This window comes from Scleropages formosus, chromosome 22 (genome assembly GCF_900964775.1).
Source record: "Scleropages formosus chromosome 22, fSclFor1.1, whole genome shotgun sequence".
In the NCBI taxonomy this organism is placed as follows: domain Eukaryota; kingdom Metazoa; phylum Chordata; class Actinopteri; order Osteoglossiformes; family Osteoglossidae; genus Scleropages; species Scleropages formosus.
The window spans coordinates 16,911,488-16,936,961 of NC_041827.1; the positions used below are offsets into that span (position 1 = coordinate 16,911,488).

The 25,474-nt window shown below is 41.5% G+C and overlaps 2 protein-coding genes across 2 annotated transcripts; one reads left to right on the forward strand and one right to left on the reverse strand.

Annotated features, from left to right (window-relative positions):
- The first annotated feature begins 1,509 nt into the window (after nt 1-1,509).
- On the forward strand, nt 1,510-20,426 carry ccdc71 (coiled-coil domain containing 71). Its single transcript, XM_018744529.2, has 2 exons — nt 1,510-1,650; nt 18,709-20,426. The coding sequence occupies exon 2, from the start codon at nt 18,759-18,761 to the stop codon at nt 19,791-19,793; it is 1,035 nt and encodes a 344-aa protein (XP_018600045.1). The 5' UTR covers nt 1,510-1,650; nt 18,709-18,758; the 3' UTR covers nt 19,794-20,426.
- A 3,129-nt stretch (nt 20,427-23,555) lies between these two features.
- On the reverse strand, nt 23,556-25,089 carry LOC114909361 (circumsporozoite protein-like). Its single transcript, XM_029247971.1, has 4 exons — nt 25,076-25,089; nt 24,677-24,766; nt 24,003-24,064; nt 23,556-23,572 (listed from the first exon to the last, which is right to left on the reverse strand). Exons 1-4 carry the CDS (start codon nt 25,087-25,089, stop codon nt 23,556-23,558), a joined length of 183 nt encoding a protein of 60 aa, XP_029103804.1.
- Nucleotides 25,090-25,474: the final 385 nt, after the last annotated feature.

Consider the following 25,474-nt stretch of genomic DNA (forward strand, 5'->3'; position numbering starts at 1 on the left):
GGGAAGAGGCTTTACCCCATCTCTTTTTTTTGCTGGAATAAAGTCAGCAGGGGGTCTTTGGGACATGGTAGTTCTTTACATTTATTTATTTAGTTAGCCCTTTTCTCCATAGCACTTTATAATGTTAATCTACCTATAATTGTTTACCTGTTTATACAGCTAAGTAATTTTTACTGGAGCAATTGAGGATAAGGACCTTCCTTAAGGATACTATAGTCAAAGAGGGGGACTGAACCTGCAATATTTGGGTCTAATAGCAGCAGCACTAACCACTATGCTACCTGAACTTTGAATTACATGTTGATTTTTACAGGATCAGATGGTACAAGCACTATCACATCTTCATACACAGTATGGCATTCTTCATCCGACTCTTTCTTTCATATTTCTTTCAGCTTTCAGCGTTGTCATGAGTGGGGCCAGCCTAATTTCATCATCGGTGTCACGGTAACCATCCGATCTGGTCTCATCAGAACGTGATCCATTGCTCCCTCCCCCTTCTATGCCTTTGACATGGTGTCAAGACTCCTGGGACCAATACCCTCAGTGATCATAAGTCATTTTGACGTACCTGATTGAACTCAGAATACCTGGTAGTAATAACTGCATCAGGCAAGTGTCCTGAACTGTAAACAGAGAGTCTGTCCACCTGTAAGCTTGTGAAATCTAACCTGTGCATTTCATAATCACATAAACCTCACTGCCAGTGTGTGAAAATTAGTAATATATTTAAATAGAAATCATAGTTAAGAAATTTTCTTAAATTGTTTTCTAATGATTTTCCTATCCTGAAATAAGTTGGACTCCTCTTTCATTAATGAAACATCAATAAATATCTTTATCTTTCTTATTTTATGAAAACACAAAGCGATAGTACAAATGGTAAAAAAGAGAACAATGCAAAGAAGGGGAGAAAAGGGAATACAAACAAGTTATAATTTAGACAATGAAAAATGAGAAAAAGATTAAATGATTTACAAAGTGTAATAGTTCTATTGCTTTTTTTATTGGCGGAGTCTTGGATACTAGTAATGAACATTGATTTAATGTGAGAGTGCTATCAAGTCAGGCTTCTGGAGAATTTCCATTCTTGGATATGAAATTTGGTTAACAATAACACACACACACACACTTTCTGACCCGCTTGTCCCATACGGGGTCGCGGGGAACCGGAGCCTATCCTGGCAACACACAAGGCACAAGGCTGGAGGGGGAGGGAACACAGTACTTTTCTCCAGCATTAAATATCCTTATTGTTTCGAAGTGTAAAACTCCGCCCATCTGCTATTTAATCCAATAAAATGTAACATACACTCGATGACGTACCACACTTGCTCCGCCCACCCTATTATTTTTTGCAGATAGACAGCTTTCTTCACCAGACAGCGAATTCCAGCGGAGCGTATGCGCGCCGAGTGAATGTCTCACTATCCTTTTATGGATGCTGGTGAATTTATGCGCAGATAAGTCCCGCCCCTTTATTTGGCACGCACTTCTAAGGCCCGCCCATGTTCTCTCTCCGTTACGTTTCGAACTCACCCCCACTTTGTGTGCAGCCATTTTGATTCGGTCTCTTTTGGCTTCGGCGGTTCCCGGACCAATTGGTGCGCGCTGGAACGGGCGCCCGCAGCGGGGATACAGCGACGAGAGGTACTGGCTGATTCCGGCTTCTCACCCTTGGTCTTTCGCTCTTCTATGTCTTGCCACATATCTTACCTGAGAGTGACGTGAAGTTTGTGGGGGAAGCACGTTACCGGTTTGCTTATTCTCACGATAAAAAAAAGCGACGAAGGATTGTCTAAGTAAGTCTCCTCCTTGGTTGGTATAATTTAGTGGCTAGTATTTCTGTTCTCGCTGCTAGTGTCTTTTTCGGCATGGCATTAGAGTTAATCTGAAATGTTAATTTTGTCAGGTCGAATTAATTTCTGAGAGAAGCTAAGGTGTTCCTCTTGCGTTGCCGTAGCAAGCTTGTTTTTGTTATGTTTCGCGTTGTTAGTGACATACAGCAACTGAGCAAGATTTAATTAAGTCAGTAGTTTTCCACGCCACAACCAGTCGAGTTCAGTCAGTGATGCATACGGTAGCTGTGTGGTTACTTGGCTGTGGTTGTTATCAATTTATGAGTTTTTCTTGTTCTATTCTGAAGCACTTCAACTCACTGGATCGTCGAACTGTGGTAACTTCACCTATTAAAATTAGTTTCTAATAGATTAAAACTAGTCTCCTATTGGGAGACTAGTTTTGATACAGCCAATCAGAGCCGATATACTGTTACGCATGCGCTTACGGCTAGAGTTCAGCAGATTGGACCTAATTATACTTTTTGTCGCATTTTTACCTTTGGTTTGGTGGTGATCAATCATCTCTCTTTAGCTTTCCGTCTTTGCAAAAATGCTGAAAATTGAAATGGTTGGGATTGGTATTTGTTCTGTAGACAAAATTTTTTTATGATCATGCCTTTCTCCAAGGTGACTTGCTGTTATTGCAGCATATTGAGCCTCCACCTTGCACTAAGAGGGGACCTAGGTTCAAATCGCACCTCTTGCTCTAGTACCTATAACTACAGAACTTAAACTGAACTGCTCCAGTAAAAATACCCAGCCATATAAATGCGTAAATGAATCATTGTAACAGTATGTTGCTTTGGAGAAGTGTCTCCAAAATAAATAAATGTATAATAATATAAAGTACATGCTGCCAAGCTGAGTATAAAATCATAGTGATCATTTGTGGTTTTCACAGAAGGGTATGAGGTCATTGTTGTCTTCTGTATGGGTTAGGCATTGTGAGGCACTGACATTAACAGCTGCACCATGGTGCTGTACAGTACTAAGGCACTTATTTATATATTTAAGCTGCAATATTGTTTTTAAATTATTTTTTATTATTGCTTTGCCTAAATAAATGGAGGGATATCTGTGTTATGTAGCTTTTGCTGGTTATGACTTAGTTGTAAAAGTGACTTTGCAGATAAAAATTAAATTGGAACAGAATTTCCATTTCATTTGTGCTCATAATTTGAGGACCTAGTGTACACATACTCTGTATACGGATGTTCATTTATGCAGACCTATTTTTTTTTATTATTTTTTTAAATCAGTCAACCTAACATAAGGTTTCTGTCTCCAGGTATCTTGACTTCACAGGCTGTAAGAGCACCAAATCCAGATTTGAATGTTGTTGAGTATATGCTACAGTTTTGAAAAATTGTGAACCCTTTGGAATTGTGTGGATTTTTGCATAAATGGCTGAAAGTGTGATCTGATCTTCGTCTAAGTAAGAGTAATACATACAGTATTATGTAGCATATAACATTTAAGTCCATATGTTTGTTGAACAAATGGTTTAATTGTTCAAGGCCGTTGATGCTCGGTGCCGTTGAGTTGATGTCGATTCATGGCGACTCTGTGGATAGTTATACTGAAAAGCATCTGGTCTTCTGCCAACTGGCTAAGGCTTGAAAGTGGGGCATCCATGGCTGTGGTGATTGTCAATCCACCGTGTAGCAGCCCTTCTTCTACGTTGACCTTCCACTTTGCCCAGTATGATGTCCTTTTCCATTGACTGTTCTCGCCCCACAATGTGTCTAAAGTAAGAGAGTTGAAGCTGCGTCATCTGAGCTTCCAGTCTCGTCTTTGGTTTAATCTGCTGCAGTATCCACGCATTTGAGCAGGGTAAATGCGGGATTCTTCACCAGCACCATAGTTCAAAGGTGTTCGTTTTCTTCCATTCCATCTTCTTCACTATCCAACTCCTGAATCTGTATGATGTGACTGAAGACCATGACTTGAACTAGTCAGACTTTTGTACAGAGTTGCATCCCTGCGCTTGAGAATTTTGCCCATACTCTTCTTGGCGGTTTTGCCCAGAGTAATTTCGCGTCGGATTTCCTGACTGCTTGTCACTTCTTTATTGATTATTGATCCGAGTAGACTAAAGTTAGCTACTGTCTCTGTTTCTTCTCCATCAAATGTAAAGTCTTCCAGATTTTTAGTTGTGAACAGCTTTGTCGTCTTCACATTGAGATGCAAGTGTATTTTCAAGCTATGTTCTTTGAGCTTGGTGAGCAGATGTCTCAAATTGTCCTCGCTTTCAGCCAGTCTGGTCGTATCGGCATAGCAAAGATTGCTGAGTCTTCCACCAATTTTCACACCCCATTTGTCTTCATATAGCCCTGCTTCCCTGATGATCTTTTCCGCATATAAATTGAACAGATACGGAGAGAGCATACAGCCTTGTCTAAGTTACAGCCGTACCAATTTTGAACCATTCCATTTCCTCTTGTCCCGTTTGAACTGTTGCTTTTAGTTGTTGTTGTAAAGGTTGTGCATGAGAATGACCGGGTGTTCTGGTATACCCATGCTTTGTAACGTAGTTCAGAGTTCCTGATGATTCACGCAATCAAATACCTTTCTGTAGTTGAAGCAAATGTAGATATCCTTTTGATATTCTTTGGCCTTTTCAAGAATCCATCTCACACTTAAGATGATATCGCTTGTCCCTCACCCTTTCCTGAATCCTGCTTGCTGTACAGGCAGTTCTTGCCCCAAGCACAGTTGCAGTCTTCACTGAAGGCTCTTGAGTAATATTTTGCTGGCAAGGGGGATCAGGGCGATTGTGCGATAATTCCCACAGTCGGTCAGGTCACCTTTCTTTAATACTGGTATGAATACATATCTTTTCCAATCTGTTGGACACTATGCTGTATTCCAGATTTCTTGACAGAGCTTTATTAGTATTGAAACGGCTGTGTCTGACTACTGCAGTAATTCGATGGGAATACCGTCAATTCCAGGTGCCTCCTTCTTTGATGAGGCTTTTAATGCTGCTTCTGCTACTCTCTCATCACTTGTGGTTCTTGTTTGTGAGGCATAGATGGAAATGCCTGTTGTTCTGCTTGATCTTCATGGTACAGTGATGCGGTGTATTCCATCTGTTCTTGATCTCCTCTCCACCAATGAGCATGAGTCTGAGCTTTTTTCAGCATTCTAATTCGAGGTTTGAAGTTCTTCTTTAACTTGCGTAATTTCATAAGGCTATTGTTAGAAAAGGTATATGAACTTTATTTACCAACTAGTGTACCTTCCTTTATTGTCATGAATCATCCAAAGGTTTTTTGTAGCTGCTGATCGGAGCTATGATACTCTTAGGAGGTGTTTTAACCTGTTCTTCTGTACGAAATTGTTTTAGTTCAGGTTTGTTTTTGGGATGTCTTGAACTTCCTGATTCAGATCATACTGCAACATTTCAGTAAAAAGGACTCCGCTGAAAAATACTGAATTTCTGTTGTTTGAACCACTCTGATGTTGATGTACTTGTTCAGTTTCAGATAATTTTCGTGGCGTGTGATGGAACATCTTTTTGAGTTCTACATCACAGACAGATGTCCTGACATTATGGTGTACAATTTCCTGATAAAACTGAGTTCTTTAGTCCCTCTATGATTTCAAGCCTTCTAGGGCCTGAGGCAGCAAAGCTGCTGCCCCACACTATTATACCATTCTTCACAGTTGGGTGAGAGTTTTTGGTGTTCTTGCTATGCAGTTTGTTTTGTCCAAAAATTGCATTGTACATTTACCAAATTTTTTTTTTTCCTCATTGGTCTACAGAACACTGTTCCAGTAGTGTTGTGGAACATCTAGGTTGTCTGTTGCAAAGTTGGAGCAATGTTTATTTTAATAAGAGCACTGGTTTCCTCTGTTATCCACCCATGAATACCACTCTTGCTCAGTGTTTTTATATTTTAACACTTTTCACATGGATGACACAAAATGCTGACGAATGTTGCAGAAGATGCTATAGGGTGTGATACTGGAGATAGAAAGGCAGCAGTTACCCTTAATTACCTTGCCTTATTCTGAAATTGTGTAATCCAGAAACCTGTAAATTGTGACTTGACTATTAGGATAAGCCAACTGGAAGCTGAGGAGAGGAAAACAAAAAAAAATTCCCTAATGCAAAGAATGGGAGAAGAAAAATCTGGGAGTCCAAGTACCATTGCTGGTCACCTATCCTGACATTCTGATGTGGCAATAGAAGATGTGTGTGTGCATATGTCTAGCATTAAAAAAAAACATGCATGTTTGTCAAAGCAGAGTTATGGCGTGTGGAAGCTAAAGCTGTTTTCTGGTCCCATGGTTACAAATCCCATTAATTGAGGTAGGTCGTTGTCTGTTTCCACTCATAGAACCAGAAGGTTGTGGTAGGCAGTCACTGATTCCCAGAAACAGGTGATATGCCTTGCTGGCAGCAGCACTATAGTGCTGCTGTGTGTGTCGCTTGGAGGCTAGTGTTCCCAGAGCAGCAACAACACGTCAAGGAAAAAGGAGGGGGAGGGGGGAACCTTGAGTACACCACTTAGGATCAGCTATCGGAATACAAGATTAAAGAAATGGGCTTTGAGTCTTGGAAGATGGTAACAGAGTAGACTATGCATTTCAGAATTTAGAGACAGTATTGGGCAATCATTCTGAAACCCACAGTCTGTATATGGATCTCAGGAACTATTACAGAATGCCAGTTTGGTCAATGGTGAACATGACTTGACATGTAGTTCATGAGGAGATTGACATAAGGTGATGCTAGACTCTTGAGCACCTTGTAATTTAAGAGCAGTATCTTGAAGTTGTATCTTTGCTCATCTGAGAGTCATTGAAGAGATCCGAGAATCGCAGTAATATGGTAGTATTTCTGGGAGTTGATAAGAATCCTAGGTGGAACTTTCTGTACAAGTTGAAGGGTGGAGATGATGTAGGCAGGGCAGCCAGACACCAAGGAATTGTTATAATGAAGGCATGAACTAACATCTCAGTATCCTATCCAGAGAGAAACCTCTATAATTTAGAGATGTTCTTCAGTAGCTGTGAGCAAGTTTTCATGGCAGAAGTTATATAAGGATTGTACGACAGCTCTGGGTCAAAGGGAACACAGATTTCTTGAAGATGATACAGTGGTGAAATTTAGGCCCTTAAGATCCAACAGAGTGGATTTGCTGCTGGGAATTTTTGGCCCCAGTAGCATGATCTCCATTTTATCCACATTCAAGATGAGGTAGCTGGCATCCATTCAAGCCTTGATGTCATCAAGGAAGCTAGACAGGTGTTAGTAATGAGCATGTCTCAAGGCTTAAGGGACAGATAGAGCTGTACATCATTGGCATAGCAGTGGAAATTAAGTTTTTTTTTTTTTTTTTTTTTTTTTTTTTTTTTTTTTAATATAACCTACTTTTAACACCTATAAAAAATGGAGCATTGGGTCCAACGCAGAACCCAGAGGTGATGTATAGCAGGGAAAGAGAGCAGTAGTCATACACATTAAAATCTGTGTAATCTAGCAGTTAAACCACTTGAGTACAGTACCAGAAAGGCCCAGGCACATCTCTAACCTATGCAACCTGCGCAGGATGCAATGATTGATGGTGTCAAAGATTGCGGTGATGTCCAGGAAGCTGAGTGCTGTTGGGAAGCCTGCAACAGCTGACAGGAGGGTGATGATGGTGCCTCTAACCAGACTAGTTTGATGCAGTGGCGTGGCTGAAATTCAGATTGAAATTCTTTAAACTGATGTTTTGCAGCTAGATATGAGAGGAGCTGCACTGCAACAACCTTTTCTACAATTTTGGAAATAAAAGGGAGATTATGAATTGGTTTGAAAATGCTGAGAACAGAAGGGACCCAGGGTTATTTTCTTGAGCTGTGGTTTTAGAATCACATTTTTAAATGAATCTGGAATGATCTCCAACAGTAGAGGGGCATTAATTATTATGTTAGTATAGGTTTCATGACTGAGGTAATCTTAACATTTGAGAACCTTTGTCAGTATGGGGTTCGAGCAGAAGGAATCTGATTTGGATGATAGAATCAGCATGGCCGAAACCTGCTCGACAACCTGATTGAATGATGCAAGGTAGTACTTATGTTGTGATCTATCACCAGATCTGGCGATGAGCCTGGGATTGTCCTGTTCGGTCCGAAGTCATATAGTGCTCATTTTTGAGTTGAAATGATCCAATAACTCCATATTGGTGAATTCTGGGAGAGTGGTGGCAGTAGGATAATTATGAATTAATCTGGAGATTGTTTGGAATAATGAGTGTCCCATGTTACTGTTCTTGTTGGTAGTTTTAGTCAATATGTTGACTGAGCTGCAAAAAGACCTTTTCTGGAGCAGATGAATCGGCGCATACCTATTACCCAATGTCACTGATGTGTGCTTAAGCGCTAGTCTGTGGCCTTCGCAGCACATTGTTTCATTAAACCACAGGCAGCAGTAACCACTTTGGTGCTGTCTTCTCCCATCATTGTTTAAAATCTGACATACAAGAGAGGGTTTCACCACGCCAAAGCTGCTCTTATTTTACTGCAAGTTGAGCTCGTCTTTTTGTTTTGGTTTTTTCCTGCTAATTTTAATGTACATTTGCAATTTATTTGCTGGATTTAACACACGCGCATACTGTCTGAAACCGCTTGTCCCGAGCGGAGTCGCGGTGAACTGGAGCCTAACCCGGCAACACGGGGCGCAAGGCCATAGGGAGAGGGGACACACCCAAGACGGGTTGCCAGCCTGTCACAAGGCACCCCAAGCTGGGCTCGAACCCCAGACCCACCAGAATGCAGGGCCTGGCCAAACGCACCATGCCATCGCACCCTCCACTGGATTTAACACATTGGGGAGGAAATGTGCAAAAGTTTGGGCATTCTTCCATTTTATCTGCTGATGGTATTTTTTGTACATTTTCATAACTTTGACTTCTTAGGCCTTCATCCAAATTAAGTGAAAGTAATTCTAGAGCTTAATCAATCCTTGGACCCTTAATTTCTCACAGTGTTATGCTGACACTAATCAACTTTGGGCTTCTCTAAGCAGCTGACTGAGGATCTAAAAGATTATTGATTCTGACAAAACAAGGGAAGGCTATAGAAAATATTTAATGCTTCCTGCTTCCAATTTCCACTATCTGAAATGTCATTAAGTACTGGAAGTTGACGGGTACTGTTGAAATCAAGACAAAACCTGGAAGAACAAAAATTCCAATGAAACTGCTCATAGATGCTGGTCATCTATGCAAAGCATATCGGTGCAGGGGACCTGCAGGAAGGCTTAGCTGGCATGGGAGTAGTGCTGCACTGGTTCACTGTGCAGTTTTACTTGCAGAAAAATGATCTGCATGGAAAAGTCATCAGATCGAAACCTTATCTATGATCTCATCTCAAAAATCAAACCCTTTGGCTATAATTTCCGAAGGTACATTTAGGCATAAGAGTGCCTTACCAACTCATAAAAATGATCTTGATCTGTTCTGCTCAGGGGTTGTTAGTGCCAATGGTACAGGAAATATTATTCATTTAGTGGGAAGATTGGTTTTTGCTAAATATCAAAAAATCCTGGAAGTTCATGTTTCACAATAAGTAAAGAAACTGAATCTGAAAAGAGGCTGGATGTTACAAGAGAATTATCCAAAAAAAATCTCAATCAACAATGAACTATGAAAAAATAAGGTTTTTGGAGTGGCCTTCACAGTCCCCAGACTTCAGTATTATTGAAAATCTGTGGGTAGATGTAAAACATGCAATGTTTCCAAGATGAGCCAAGAATATTCTTGAAGTAAAAGCATTTTCCATAGAAGAAGAAAAATTAGGGAAAATCTTTTTGAATTTTATCTTATTTTACAATTGACACATCAGTAGCTGGCTACAAGAAATGTTTGGAGTCTTTGATTTTGGTCCAAGGGAGTGTTAAATACTGACTAATTTATGCATACTGCTTTTGACTATTGATAGGGGCCCAAAGATGACCCTCTTTTTTTTTTTTTTTTAAAAGGCTTTGTTACACAATGATATTAACCTTTTCTTTTAATATCTCTGACAGGTTGTACTTACTGCCAGAGTTTACTAATTTTTGGGTATTAATCAACTGGGTCTCAATTTCTGATACCTTGGCTTTAGAGAGACATTTAACAGTGACACTACATGGTTGGTCATTTCGGTTAGGGTGACTTGCTAGTAAAAATCGCTTTGTTACACTACTGACCGATGTGCTGAGAAGAGTTTCAAACTGATTTTGCGTTGAGTGGTCTTGTATTAGGGGCCTGAATTTAGATTCAAATGGATCCACTTGAGATCTTGTGGCTCCCTGGCAGATAGAGACTTAGGATTTGCTCTGTCAAGGTCCTGGTGAAGAATCAGTCAAAGAGATGGGTGGAGAGTCCACAGACTTCTGAGTTCACTAGCTTTTTTAGATAGATTGAATCAGGAAATATTTCAGCCTGTTAAGTATCTCACAGGGTCTTCATGTGCTTCTCCAGTTCCTGGATTTTCTCGGCAAGTTCCAAATTGGTCAGCTGTTTATGGCAGGTTAAGCCATCTACTTGGTCAGTGGAAAAGTCAAAACCATACTTATTGCAGGATATGCAGAGAACCGGCAGCCCTTCTGTAGGCATGATACAAAGATAATGCAGCTTGCTAAATATACAATTGCAGCTGCACAGTGTGGTAGGGAGAGAAGACAGTCAAACACAAGAGAAATGTAATGCACCATTCCAAAATGCCTGCTTTTGCTGCTCTGGTTTGCTGGACAGCTGCTCGGACAACTGATATTGTGGGTACAAGAAATTGAGTGCAAGAGTTGTTTGCAGATCTTTACTTGCCATCTTAGGGTTCTTTGTCACTCGTTTGAGATTTGTACAGAGTGCCTTTGCACATATTTCTATAGCACACCCGCTCTTAGGGAAAGTAGCAGTGGGTGCTGAATTTCTTTGAGTTGTGAGCTATCTACTTGGGCCTCCATCAGTTCAAAGCCAAGTCTTTAGCAGTCATTTTGTAAACCTTTCCAATCTAAACTTTAACAGTTGTTTTTCTGGGGTCCTCTAAAATCTCTCTGTTTGGGCCATATTGCACTTAAACAGAATTCTGTTGTGAAATGTTAGATAAAATTGGGTGGTCCATTCTATCTATTAATTTTCTTGGCTACTTAGTCCTTCTAGGGTCACAGTGGCAGTAGGGAGAGTAGAGAAGCCCAGATGTCCCTGTCCCTCGCAACTTCTGCCAGCTCAACCCGAGGGATCCCCAGTTGCTCCCAGGCCAACTGAGAGATATAATCTCTCCAGCGGGTCCTGGGCTGACCTCGGGGTCTTGTCCCAGTTGGCTGTGCCATTCTTAACTGATGCTTGAATCACCTCACCTGGCTCCTCTCAATGTGGAGGAGCAGCGGCTCTACTTTGAGTTCCTCCCGGATGAACAAACTGTTCATCCTGTCATGGAGAGCAAGTCCAACCACCCTAGAGAGAGAACTCCTTTCAGCTGCTTGTATCCACGCTCTTATTCTTTTGCTCATTACCCAGAGTTCATGACCATAGATGACGGTAGGAATGTAAACCGACCAGTAAATAGAGCTTTGCCTTATGGCTCAGCTCCTCCTTCACCACTACAGTCCAATATAGCGACCACATTACTGCTGCTGCTCCCAGTCTGCTGCCAATCTCATGCTCCCTTCTCCCCTCACTCCTGAACAAGACCCCAAGATACTTAAACTCTTCCACCTGCGGCAAATTCTCTCGTGTTACCTGAAGGGGGCATGCCATCTTTTTCCGTGAGAGAACCATGAACTCAGACTTGGAGGGGCTGATTCTCATACCAGTCGCTTCATACTCAGCTGCAAACCGTTCCAGTGCGTGCTGGAGGCATCTACGTGAAGGTGCCATAAAGACATCATCATCCGCAAAAAGCAGAGACATCACCTTCCTGCCTCCACCACATGGTATACACTCCTGACCCTCAGCTGTGCCTTGACATCCAGTCCATGAATACCACAAACAGGGTTGGAGACGAGGCACAACCTTGGTGGAGTCCAGCACCCACATTGAACGGGCTTGACTTAATGCCGGTTATGCAGACACAGCTCTTGCTCCGTGTGTACAGAAACCAAATGGCTTGCAATTATGGCCCTGGCACCCCATGGTCCCGAAGCATCTTCCAGAGAATTTTTCAGGGAACACAGTTGTAGGTCATCTTCAAGTCCATAAAACATGTGGATTAAATTAGCAAACTCCCATTCCCTGTCAGTTATCTGTGGGAGGGTGAAAAGTTTGTCTGCTGTTCTATGGCCAGGATGGAATCCGCATTGCTCCTCTTCAGTCTGAGGTTCAACTATCGGCTGGAGCCTCCTTTCCAGCACCCTGGCATAAAATTTCCCAGGGAAGCTGCGAAGTGTGATACCTGGGTAGTTGGAACACACTCTGTGGTCCCTTTTCTTAAAGATAGTGACCGCCACCCCAGTTTGCCAACCCAAAGGCACTGTCCCTGAGGTCCATGCAACATTGCAGAGGTGTGTCAACCATGACAGCCCAACACCATCCAGGGCCTTAAGCAGTTCTGGATGAATCTCATCCATCCCCGGTGCTTTGCCACAGTGGAGCTTTTCAACTACCTCAGTAACTTCTGCCAGCAAAATGGACTCTTGATACCCTGGAAACCTCTGGCCCTGACTCCTGTAAGGAAGGCATATCTCTCAGGTTTAGGAGTTCCTCAAAGTGCTTCTTCCGCCTCCCGACAATGTCCTCATTTGAGGTAAGAGTTTCTCTACCTCTGCTGAGCATAGCTTGAGTGAAGCTCCTCCTATCCCTCCTGAGCTGTCAGATGGTTCTTCAGAACCTCTTTGAGGCCAACCGAAAGTAATTTTCCATTCCCTCTCCAGACTCCTCCCATGCTCTGGATTTTGCTTCTGCAAGCCCAGCTCCTGCTGCCTTTTTTGCCTGCCGGTACCCATCTGCTGAGTCAGGAATCCCCAGAGCCAGCCAGGCCCTAACAGCCTTTTTCTTCAGCTTGATGACTTCCCTCACTACCAGTGTCCACCAGGGGGTACTTCGGTTGCTGCCATGACTAGTACCAACAAGCTTTTGGCCACAGCTACACCTGGCTGCTTTCACAATGGAGGTTTTGAACAGGGTCCATTCAGACTGTCTCCTACCTCCTCCAGGACATGGAAGAAGTTCTCATGGAGGTGGGAGTTGAAATCATTGTGGACCAGGTCCTCTCATAGTTGTTCCCAGCACACCCTCACTATACCCTTGGGTCTACCAGGTCTGTTCAACAGTTTTTCCTGCCATCTGATCCAGCTCACCACCAGATGGTGATCGGTTGACAGCTCAGCACCTCTCATCACCCTAGTGTCCAGAACATGTGGCCTGAAGTCAGATGAAACGACTACAAAGTCAATCATTGACCTTTGGCCCAAGGAGCTCTTGTACCAAGTATACTTTTATAAGCCTTCTTGTGTTTGAACATGGTGTTTGTTATGGACATGGCTAGCACAGAAGTCCAATAATATTTCACCATTCAGGTTTAGATCAGACAGGCAGTTCTTCCCAGTCACCCCATTCCAGATTTCCCAGTCATTTCCAATGTGAGCATTGAAGTCCCCCAGTAGGACTTTGGAGTCTGTATGTGGGGCCTGTCTAGAACCCCACCCACTCTCTCCAAGAAGGTTCAATACTCTGAACTGCTGTTTTGGGATTTTTCCGGCTCGTGTTAGTCTGGATCTTCACTTCAGACCTGGTCACCATGGGAGAGACTACCAGGAGCATACTTCTGACGAAATAGGTCTGAGATCCCTATATAATGCAAGCCCTTCTACCACGACAAGGCCCCGATTCAGGAAGGGGAAACAGAATTGTGTGGGTTTCCCCCCCCCTTTTTTTTTTTTTTGAAGAGTATGTGAAATCAACATCTGAACTGATCAGATCATAGTCAAAGTTCTCACTCTAGTCTTTAGTGAGCTAAGCCCTTGGGTTGCTTTGCTATATTTTTGTTTTTGACTTTAACTTTCCAATTAAAAAGTGCCATTGATTTCATGTTGATTCTTAGCAGTAATTGAATCCATGCATGTGGTTTGCTGGTGGTTGTTTGTCCTCAAGCTTCAACAAGCATTTCCAGGTTTTCAAGAGAAATATTTGCATGATGTGTCCAAAGCAATATAACGTTAGTTATTTGTGCTTTAAATGAGTTACGGTTTGATTCGATTCAAGATCCATCTTTTTGTTTTCCTGGCTGTCCATGGTATCTGTAAGTTTCCACCAGCCACAGGTTCAAAGTTTTTCAGCCCTTTTCCTTCAGTGTCCAGCTTTCACATCCATATACTGTTATTGAAAATACCATTGCTTGAATAATTGTAATTTTCCTTCCCATGGTTACACCAGTGCATTTATGTAAACTTCCCCTCAGATCTTTGGTATACTATATCTCATGACAGACTTATTAATAGACTGGTTATTAGACTGTTGCTAATTTTTGCTTTTTGCTGGATTTTTAGATTATCCATCCCACAACAGCAATGACATCTTTTGGTTTCCTGTCATTTTCTGAATCTGGCTTGTGCCATGGGGAGTTCCTTCCACATATAGCTATAGCCTGCACTCAATGACCTTGATCACAACCTTGAGAAATTTGGGAAATTATGTTAGTGTACACATACTGTCACTTGTCCTTTCTCGGGTATTGGAATGCAAGTTGACCTTTTCAAGTCTGTTGGCTACCATTTTGTTTTCCATACTTGTTGGTTGTTCAGCACCTTGGTGAGTTTCTTCCTCCATTAAAAAAAGAAAGCTTCTGTGATAGTCTGGGTAATTCCACTCTATTTCTTAGCGCAGACATTACTGCCAATCTATTTCATCCTCTGTTATTAATGGCTCTGGTACATAGCTAATGTTTTTTTCTAATGCATCTTGGATATTAATATCGCTGCTGTACAAATCTTCAGTGTGTCATCACTACACGATTTATTGTCTGCCTGCTTGCATCTGTGGTCATTCATAGTTGCAGCTTGAACTTCTTTGATTTCTTTAATCTTTTGAAAGACCTTCCTTGTTTCCTATTCTTCTTACATATTTGGTTTCTTTGCAGTTTTACAGATTTTCAACATGCAACAGTATTGAATATTGTTTAAAGGTTGATTTTTAATTTTTCCCCATTTATGTTTCCATCATGACCATGATGATACACTGTCAAGTTCACTGGCTACAAAAATTTAGACATTAATTTAGAAACGGAAGATAATATTAAATAAAGCAGTAAAATGTTCTGTATAATGTTTTGTCAACTTTTAGATTTACATGTAGTTGAACTGAGAACCTTATTAAAAGATCTACTTATGTTGCCGAACTTGTAGTTACATATTTACCAACATTGAAAAATGTCTTTATCAGCCTGATTTCAAAGAAAAAATACGAACCTCCAGTTAAATCCTTTCTAGTTATCAAAATTTCTAAAAATATAATATTTGATCTGCCTCCTGTATATTCTTGCTAAACCACAACTCAAAATTGCTTTGTTATGGATGATTACTTTTGCATTTGGTAAGGAAATGTATTATTTATCAAGCAGACCATAACAACATGTGAATAAATTGGTCTGCTTGTTCTCGCGATAAATATATGGTTGATCCACGTGTAACTTTTTCTGCTACAGAAGTTAACAATTTGATTTCTGCGATGTCTGAACACCATTTTGGATATTCTTAGTACAGTTAGATCACTTGTGAAATATTTAAATTTTTCCCTTAGTGTTATGTATGTGTATATTATTTCCAATCTTTGTATGTGCTGTTATTTTGGTTAATAGAGGAGGTGGTTATATGGTTAGACAAATTTTTAGCTTGTCTTTTAATGTTGTCTTGGTTACACTATGTATACTTAATTATGTAAGATAAAAATAAGAAAATGGAGTAGAAATGATGGTATGCATTTAATGTACAACTGATGTTCTGTAACTGCTGCAGAGAGCTCATTGTGTGAAAAGCAGGATGTACCAAAAAGGCACCTCCAGCGATAAGGGGTAACAAATACTGGCTGACAGTGGGGGGGGGAGAAACTTAAAAATGTTGGCAGTTTGAGAAGTAAGCTGAAGGAATGTAGAGTGCATGCTATATTATGCTCGTAACTTACTTTACCCTATAGCAAACATAGTAGATAAGTAACGAATTAGAAGTAAACACGAGCTGAGCACCCACTGATCACGCAGAAAGAAAGCCAATGAGAAGTTATGTATGTAACGTGCTTTTGGAGCTATATAATGTGTGTGTATTGGATGCTCTAGGAGACTCCCTAGACTCTGACACAGGGAACTCTCCCTCCAGCTGGGGTGAAATAAAGTAAGATAGTCTATCTTGGGTCCTTTTGATTGAGTTATGCCAAATTTCTTCCACAATACCCAATACTTTAATTTTTTAATTAATTTTAGGTAATTTTCTCTGGAAGCCTTTCCCCTCATTACAAATAATCATTAACTGCGCCTCTTCTCGAAAAATTTGCCCAATTTCATGGACTGATCTAACACCTTTATGTGAGGAATGACTGTTCACTGGCTTCTTGACTTGCAAATTTTCAAAGATACAAACATTTCCCTGTTCTGTTATTGCACTTACTTCACTTACCTATTACTCCAGCTGTTAGCTGACAGTAAAACATACTCAAACTGTAGGAATGAGAGACCAGATTTTTAGAAATCCTTGGTTCTGTTGTATTTGCAGTGTGTGTCTAGTGTTTGAGTGCCTGTGACCTATAAAAAGATGATTTTGCAACTGTTTATGGGATGAATCAGTCAACAGTCAGGGCTGACCAGGAGTTTGAGGAGACTTTTCAGTCCCCCCCCAAATTAGCTTTGAGGTACTAATAAATTAATGTCTTATGTTGAAAATTGTTTACAGAACTTAACTTGAAACTCATCCTAATTGTTTGTAGCTGTGGAGTCAGTTGTAAATTCTTTAATATTGATAATTTTTACGTATTAAGTGATTGACCATCCAGTTCTCACCAAGTCCTAATAATAGATGTAACTAACATGTGACAGACAGCACACAAATTTTGCTAATTTTTTATCGAACAAAAAAAACCCAGCCAACATTCAGAAGCTCTGTTGGGGTGAGTGGAGTATGTCCTTACTGCTTTCTTGTCGGTGACAAAGGTCATGCAGACCAGGTGCTCCTTTTGCGCACACATGTACGTGAGTTGATTGTCAGGAAGTGGTCCCGCTTTTGTATAAAATGGAAAAACTTAGTCAGTTTCACTTTGGCCTTTCAAGTTGTTCAGAGCACGCTGTGCCTGGGTGAAAAGATATGCATGTTCTACTCTTAATAGTCTTTGAAGCATTATAACATTTCCATGCTGGAGGTGGAAGAGGGTATGAGGATGAACAGCAATTAATTCTTGATTGAGCTTGAATTTTAATGCGCTGTTGGCATTGCCAAACATATAGTGCTGGTTGAGGTAGGGTGAAGTGAGTGCTTTCATGGACGAACATTTCATATGTCCAGAAGGCAAACAGAACTCTTGGCTCTAATTTGAAATTTTAACCAAATAAATGGTTGCTTACCCAATATTCTGGGCTGTCCAGTGGTACAATTTTAGAAGTTGTAGAAGAATTTATTTGGTTTTGTGATAATGTCAGAAGGTAAATGTCATGCCATTTGGTTGTTTCAGCCTCTGTATTTCAGCAAAATAGTTTTTTTTGGAATGGCACTGTTTATTGTGACTAACTCATTTTAACTGGTTTTGAACTCCTTGCGCTTAAAGTTTCATACTTTCAGCTAATGCTACCAACTTTGTATTAATTAGTTGTGACACTGCTGATTTTTTTCACTCAGGATGATGTTTGGACTCAGACGTGGAATTGAAATGCAGAGTTTATTTGTGCAAAAATGGGGCCTTTGAACCAAAAAATGGGCGGAACAAAGATGAAAACAGATTTCTCAAAATGGCAGAACTTGCAAAGCAATCGTTGTTCACCTCTGCTGCTGATGTGCCCTCTGAACAGATGTCAAGAATGGCATCTATCATAAATACCAGGCAAGGTGCAAACACGTACAGCAAGTTACAGGTCTGTTGAGGCTACCAAACATACCTACTTTTAGCACAAAGAACAATGACATTGATTTTTTGAGCATCACATTTCTATTTATACACCTGCTAAAATACATCTCTAGGCTCAGTTCTTAAGCTCTAGGTGTGATGTATGCATTCTTATCCACAACGCTATTTTGTCGTTACCAGCACAATTTTGAGTCAAATAACCTTTCATCTGCCAAATGAAAAAGCAGACTCTTAATTTCCAGATTAATGTAAGCTTTTTTTTTTGTTTAAATGTTTAAACCATAAATTTTCTGGCTTGATATGCATCAGCTAACCCAGTTGGTTTGATATTTGGTTAGTAAGTTGTGTCACTCTTATTTATTTTTAAAGGAAAAATCACTTTGTGAACAAACAGTTCTACCTCTAAAGTAACCTAATGTTGGATTCAAAGGTTGTCATCTTTCATAAGAATATTTTATTCAGAGTACTTCTGTTCATATATGGTATTTTACTGAAATATTTGAAAGGACACTTGACCACATTCACATCCTTTGTAATTCCGTGACTCAATAGTTTTTACAGACTGGCTGAACACAGCACTGTCAAAGAATTCAAGCTCTGTACTGAAGGTTTGGTTGGTTGTTTAATGTGTGCCATTTGTATTAATATTTGCAGTCCTAAAGGGTAGCTGTATATGTGGAATAGCATTATAATAACTGAAAGTAATGATTATTTTGCAGTTGTCTCTGAAAGCCCTTAAACTTTTTTTGACGTTGTAGTGTTTGGGGCTGCGTTTAAAATGCCTTTCTTTTTCTTAAATACAATATAGAATACTTGTGTAATACGTGTCTGTATTTGTGCTGTCTTTACAGGGTGCACCTTCAGTCGAGGCCTTTATGTTGTTCACTTCTTGGGTTATGCCATGAATTGTGAAGAGGAGGTTGTCGAGAAGGTAGTGCAGTCGTGGTCAAGACTGGCCTTAGCTGGACAAGCGACTTTTCTAGAGGCCTTGAAGGTGTTCAGCCCCATGTCAAAAGATCTTCTGGACACTGAGAGACAGCTGGTCTCCTTCCTGCAGGGACTCAAAGATGAGGGACACAGACCCACTGTGCTGAAGAGCAAGGATGTGTATGGGTACAAATCTTGCACAACAGAGCCTCTTGCTCCGGAGAAGGTACCTAAAATTGTTGAAGTTCCCAGCAAAGTACTGAAGGTGCAGAAGATTAAGAAACGCAGCCGGAAGCCTCTGGTGAAGAAAAAAGAAGCCGGCTGCACGCAGTTAACGACAGACGCCAAAGTCATCATAAAGAATCATCCCAAAGTCCTGCTGAGCAACCTTTCAGAAGAGTCCTGCCAAGAGACAGTGCTATCCAAAGCTCCGCTGCTCACAGACAGACCTGCACAGTGTCTGAAACTGACCAATATCACAGGGCCGTCCGGTGGCCACACGGCACGGCTGCAGATCCGCTCGGACCCGGCACCCCTGGGCATCGCTGCGCCCAACTCTCACTTGCCAAGGGGACGGTCTGGGATACCGGTACAACCGCTGGAGAGTGCAGGCAAGACACCTGAAGTGGTGGCTCTGGAGAACAGCAAGTTGTCCTCTCCAGCGAAGGTGGGAGTGGCCCTGAGTGGAGATGTTGCTCTGGGGGTTTACGACACCGTCAAGGTTTTGAACAAGGGCCACAACGGCTACACTATGGTTCCTCTGAGAATAAGCAAAGCCAATAGCACGCTAGACTGGAGGGACAGGGCTCGTGTCGCGGTGCAGGCCGGCACTGTCTGGGACAGAGACCAGGAGAACTCAAGACTGATGGAGAACAGTCTAAGGTTTAAGGTGATCAAGGTGGATGGTTCTGCCACAGATGAGGAGGTGAGGACAAAAGCCCAGAAGATCTTACAAGTCAACTTGTCCCCTGTAATACAGATCACGCCACTCGTGGCATACCCCGTGTGAACCATATTTGTTTTAAAGGAACTTCTGTACTCCTGCAGCAGCTCTTTTCACACTCTCTAGTCCTTTGAGTATATTTGGATATAGATGCCTTGAGGACTATTAATGTTTAGATAAAACCTGTTGGCCTCTTTCTCTCTCGTCTTTTTCAGTGAGTAAAAGGATTCAATTTTTTTTTTTTTTTAATTATATAAGGAGTTTCTGCAAACGTATTTTTCAGAAAACTTTATCCAGTATGGTGCGAAGTTTGATTGTAAGCCCTATCAAATGCCATGAGTCAGTCTAAAACAATTTCAAAAAGCCGAGCCATTTTGCTACGTAGTATCCATTGAAATTATTTTCTAATTTATGTTAACACATTTGTTTTAACTTAACAACACAACAAGAATTGTTTCTTAATTTAACTTTAAATTTCGTTAGGAAATCTTTAGTCCCACCTTAGTCAAATTAAAAAATGGATTTTCTGAATGTAGTTACCCTTGTCTTCGGGTACTGGCCTTGTGTTTTATCTTTATTTTTTTTAATAAATAAAAGAGGGACAAGGATGCTCAGAAATTGTGATAGTACCCGTGTTAAGTGCATATTTCAGTATGGTTTACTTATTTCACCATGGTTTACTTTTGTAGGGTTATAGAATGACCGTTTCAATGCCCCTGTCCCTGGAACAAGTAGTTAATCAGGGGCTTGTTCACTTTTGCATGTGCAGAATAAAATGTAAATAATATTTCAGTCCATTTCTGGATTTATTATTCAGAATGCATCAGTTCCTTTTGTAGCTGAACAGTTTATTCCTGAGAATTTGGTTTTAGCTCATTTTCTAACACTTTGTAAATTATTTCGGTGGGAAGGAAGGGAGAAACATTTTGACCAGAATGGTTTTTAGTTTGCTAAATTTACTTTCAGTGACCCGGCTAATTGACTCTGCCCTCAGCTGGTTGCTTGTTCATCTCTGGTTTTGAAGTGTTTGCTTTTGTAAAAGTTTGGTTTTTTTTTTTTTTTGGTGAGGGACTTAAAAAACAGGCTGACTCTTGGTGGACTTGAGGCCACTGAAGCTCATTTTGTAAACGCTGTTTGGAACTGGGCTATAAAGGTGGTATGAAACCAGAACCCTTTTGATTTTACATTGAAGCACCTTTATCTTCCATGCATTCCTTTTCTTGCAAGCAAAACTAGTTTTGTATTTCATGATTTACAAACAAGATTTAATGATCTCAACTAAACTTGAGGCAAGCTGGTAGACTGCCAAAATTTTGAATTTGATCAAGTATTTTGAAAGGATTATTTTATAAGAAGGTGTGAAAAGGTTTTGTTGGTGTGAACTATTCCAGGTATCACTTTTTTTGATGCTGGTGTTGCGTAACTTTTATTGTCCTAAGCAGAAGTTGTTGCAGACTCTTAAAGTTGGCCATTTCCAGAATTTGGAAAATTAATAAATGTTTTACAGGGGAACTGTGGAGATTCTTAAATTGCCTTTAGTTTTGTAAAAATCAGCCTTCATGGACTATTCTTGTAAAGTCTTTATTTCATTTTTGTATAAACCGGTCATTATTTTTCCTGCAATTTTGTGAACATGTTGATTCAGCTGTTCTGTCACTGTTGTATATTTGGTATAATTGTTTGGATATTCAGATTAAAAATTGTTTTAAAATAAATTTAGATTCTGAATTATTTTTCTGGATAGACCCTTACTTGTGTAATACATTGATTTATACTTGTGGAAGAATAATTGCTATAATTGTTTTTTAGCCAAATCATTTGGATAAATGTTTTCTTAAGAATGCAAAGATATGCCCTGTGAGAGAGGACTGAAACTCTCATCAGCATGGATATAAATTTTTCATCTTTCAGAACTTTATATCTTCACTTTTATGTTTGATTCTATGTGGATAAGAATTATATACCTCATGTAAGGTTTCATTATTTGAAGTATTTTGAATAGTCAAATGCCAAGATATGGCCATAAGGGAATTTGACTTCACAAGGAGTTTAACTCACAAGGCATTTCTTTGTTTATAAAGACCAAATTTAGATTTTGCCCTTACTCAACAGCTGACTGGCATGACGCATATGTCATTTATTCATTTAGCCAATGCTTTTCTCCCAAGCAACTTGCTCTCTGGCAGGTCTGGGGTTTGAGTCCTGCTTGGGGTACCTTGCGATGGCGTGGTGCCCTGTCCTGGGTGTGTCACCTCCCTCTCCAGCCTTTTGCCCTGTGTTGCTGGGTGAGGCTCTGGTTCGCTGCAACCCTGCTTGGGACAAGTGGTTTCAGACTGTGTGCACGCATTTATACAGCTGGGTAATTTTACTGGAGCAATTTAGGGTAAGTACTTTGCTCAAGGGTACTAAAGCTGCAGGTGGGATTCCAACCTGTGACTTTTTGGTTCAAAGGGAACAGCTGTAACCACTGTATCACCTACTGCCCCTTTATTTATGTCATAAAGATTTATGAGCCAAATTGTCAAGAGATCTGTCTAGTTTGTACCATCTCTGACACCCTATATGCTTCAGGGATGGACTCTGGATGTCAGCAACCCTGTAATGGTCAAGTGGTTATTGATAAAGAATTAAAATATAGCAGTAAAAGGCAGTTTAGATATTACATAAGACAATGTTTGCAGCTGTCTTTTGAATGGAAGTTGTACCAACTCACGGTACAGAAAAGGACATTCATTGTCTGAAACATGACACTTCACCATAAATGTGAACCGTAACCTTAAGGAGACGCCAGCAGGTTTTCACCACTATGTAGGCGAAACAACCATGGTATATTTGCTGGAAAAATAAAGATCTTGCCCAAAAATTTGGATGTCTTGCTTTTCCAATTTACACAAGAAGCTCCCTTGTTTGTCACATCAATATGTTATGTCTAATAAGAGCAAAGGGAACAACTTCACTTTTGCTGACTAGACTATGGGCTGTGAATTTGAAAAATGTGAAAAATCCTCAAGGGGTTGTGGTGGCACAGCAGGTTTAGCTGGGTCCTGCTCTCTGGTAGGTCTGCGGTTTAAGTCCTGCTTGGGGTGCCTTGGGACGGACTGGCGTCCCCCTCCCCCTCCAGCCTTGCACCCTGTGTTGCTAGGTGAGGCTCTGGCTCGCCACGACCTGGCTTGGGACAAGCGGTTTCAGCAAATATGCGTTTGTGAAAAATCTTCTGAAGATGTAAATGTCTGAGGTGAGATGAAGTATGTAGATAAGTGTCATGTTACAAGGAATGCCATTTTGGGAAGTTTTGAGAAGGGAGGAAGACCCCATGCAGAACTTTTAACTGACAAAAGCGCTGATGGCATTTGATGGCACATCTTGTTGTATTTTACTCGCAATAGCTCTGGCTGTGTCTGTAGCACCGTGGGCTTCTCCGCATGGACCAGTGGGTGGTGAGCTCCAGGAAATGGTGCTGGAAAGCCTCAAGATTACCTATAATTGCACCTCAATAAATTGAAGCAACAGCAGCCTTTAGGGACTCCACAATGGGAGAGTGACCAAGTATCCAAGAGTTACAGTGGAAGACTTGAGCTCTTCATCACTCAGCCTTGTCTGAGACCTTTTGCTAAATGTGTCTCATGACTCAAATCACATTACACTGAGTACATCAGGTTGGAAACATATGGCCCTGTTTGCATAATTTTCAAGATTTATGACCCTCTGAAGTTCACACATCAGGGTGAAGTGCTGAGTTTACACTCGCAGGAAGCTCATCTCCTCCCCTCTGTCTTCAGTAATCAGCAAAAGCTTGGGTTAGAGTTGGAGCTTGGGTTTGGGTTGCAGCTAGGGTTGGGTTGGAGCTAAGGTTCGGGTTGGAGGTAGGTTTAGGATTGGAGCAAGGGTTAGGGGTGGAGCTACAGTTTGGGTTGCAGTTACGGTTAGGATTGAAGCTTAGGTTAGGGTTAGAGCTATGGTTAGGGTTGGAGCTATGGTAAGGGTTACAGCTAGGGTTGGGGTTAGACCTAGGGTTAGGGTTGCAGCTAAGGTTAGGGTTGGAGCTTTGGTTAGGGTGGCGGCTAGGGTTAGAGCTTGGGTTACGGTTGGAGCTAGGGTTACGGTGGCAACTAGGGTTAGGGCTTGGGTGAGGGTTGCAGCTAAGGTTAGTGTTAGAGCGAGGGTTAGGGTTAGAAGTAAGGTTAGGGTTGGAGCTTGGGTTAGGGTTGAAGCTAGGGTTAGGGTGGCGGCTAGGGTTAGGGATTGGGTGAGGGTTGCAGCTAGGGTTAGGATTGCAGCTAAGGTTAGTGTTAGAGCTAGGGTTAGAGTGAGGGTTAGAAGTAAGGTTAGGGTTGGAGCTTGGGTTAGGGTTGCAGCTAGGGTTAGGGTTAGAGCTAGGGTTAGAGCTTTGGTTAGGGTTGAAGCTAGGGTTAAGGTGGCAGCTAGGGCTAGGGTTAGAGCTTGGGTTAGGGTTGGAGCTTGGGTTACAGTTGGAGCTCGGGTTAGGGTTGGAGCTTGGGTTAGGGTTGCAGCTAGGGCTAGGGTGAGGGTTGCAGCTATGGTTAGTGTTAGAGCTAGGGTTAGAGTGAGGGTTAGAAGTAAGGTTAGGGTTGGAGCTTGGGTTAGGGTTGCAGCTATGGTTAGTGTTAGAGCTAGGGTTAGAGTGAGGGTTAGGGTTGAAGCTAGGGTTAGGGTGGCGGCTAGGGTTAGGGATTGGGTGAGGGTTGCAGCTAGGGTTAGGATTGCAGCTAAGGTTAGTGTTAGAGCTAGGGTTAGAGTGAGGGTTAGAAGTAAGGTTAGGGTTGGAGCTTGGGTTAGGGTTGCGGTTAGGGTTAGGGTTAGAGCTAGGGTTAGGGTTGGAGCTTCGGTTAGGGTTGGAGCTCGGGTTAGGTTTGCTGCTAAGGTTAGGGCTGGAGCTAGGGTTAGTGTTGCAGCTCGGGTTAGTGGTGGAGGTTGGGTTAGGGTTGCAGCTTGGGTCAGGGTTGAAGCTAAGGTTCGGGTTGGAGCTCGAGTTTGGGTTGGAGCAAAGGTTAGAGCTAGAGCTAGGGTTAGGGTTGGAGCTAGGGTTAGGGTGAGGTTGACTATAACATCTATACTAGTTAGTGAGGTTATAAAGTAACTGGCAACAAAGGAAAGGAAAACAACAAGCTCCAAACTGATAGACAAGGGATTAAAATAAAGCTCTGGGAGTCCAAGTCCCAGTGGCTGTCCACCCCTCCTGGACCTTCTGGATAGAAAAGAATTCTAATGTGGGCTCAAGTGCTCCTGCACTAGGGACTTGTCATGAGAGCGAAAGACAGTGGGGGGGTCTCACTGCAGGGGCCTAAGCTCATATTATTTGGCCTGTATCATTCATACGCCTTGCCTACTTGCAGTGAGACATTGATTAGATCAACTTTAACATTAAAACGGTACATTGTACAGTTAAAAATGTAGAGACCGAGGAACGCTCCATGCATAATCTTGATATTTGTAGAAAACTAAATATCCTCACGTTGCCTTTATCCATCTATACAGATTCTACATCCGACTACGCTAAATGAGACATCGATCTTATTTTGTAAACAGATCACGCTGACGTCGAGCGCGTGTGCACGTGTGTGTCTCCATAACCATAACTTCTAACAGCATTTCCATCCGGCCCCAGCGTCGGTCAGGAGGGGGCGCACGTGACCGACCGACACGTGGATTAAAGCGTGTATCGTAAACGCTCTGCTCTCTTGCGTCCCCTACTGGCCGTTCTGGGACAGTGCAAGGAGCATTTTATT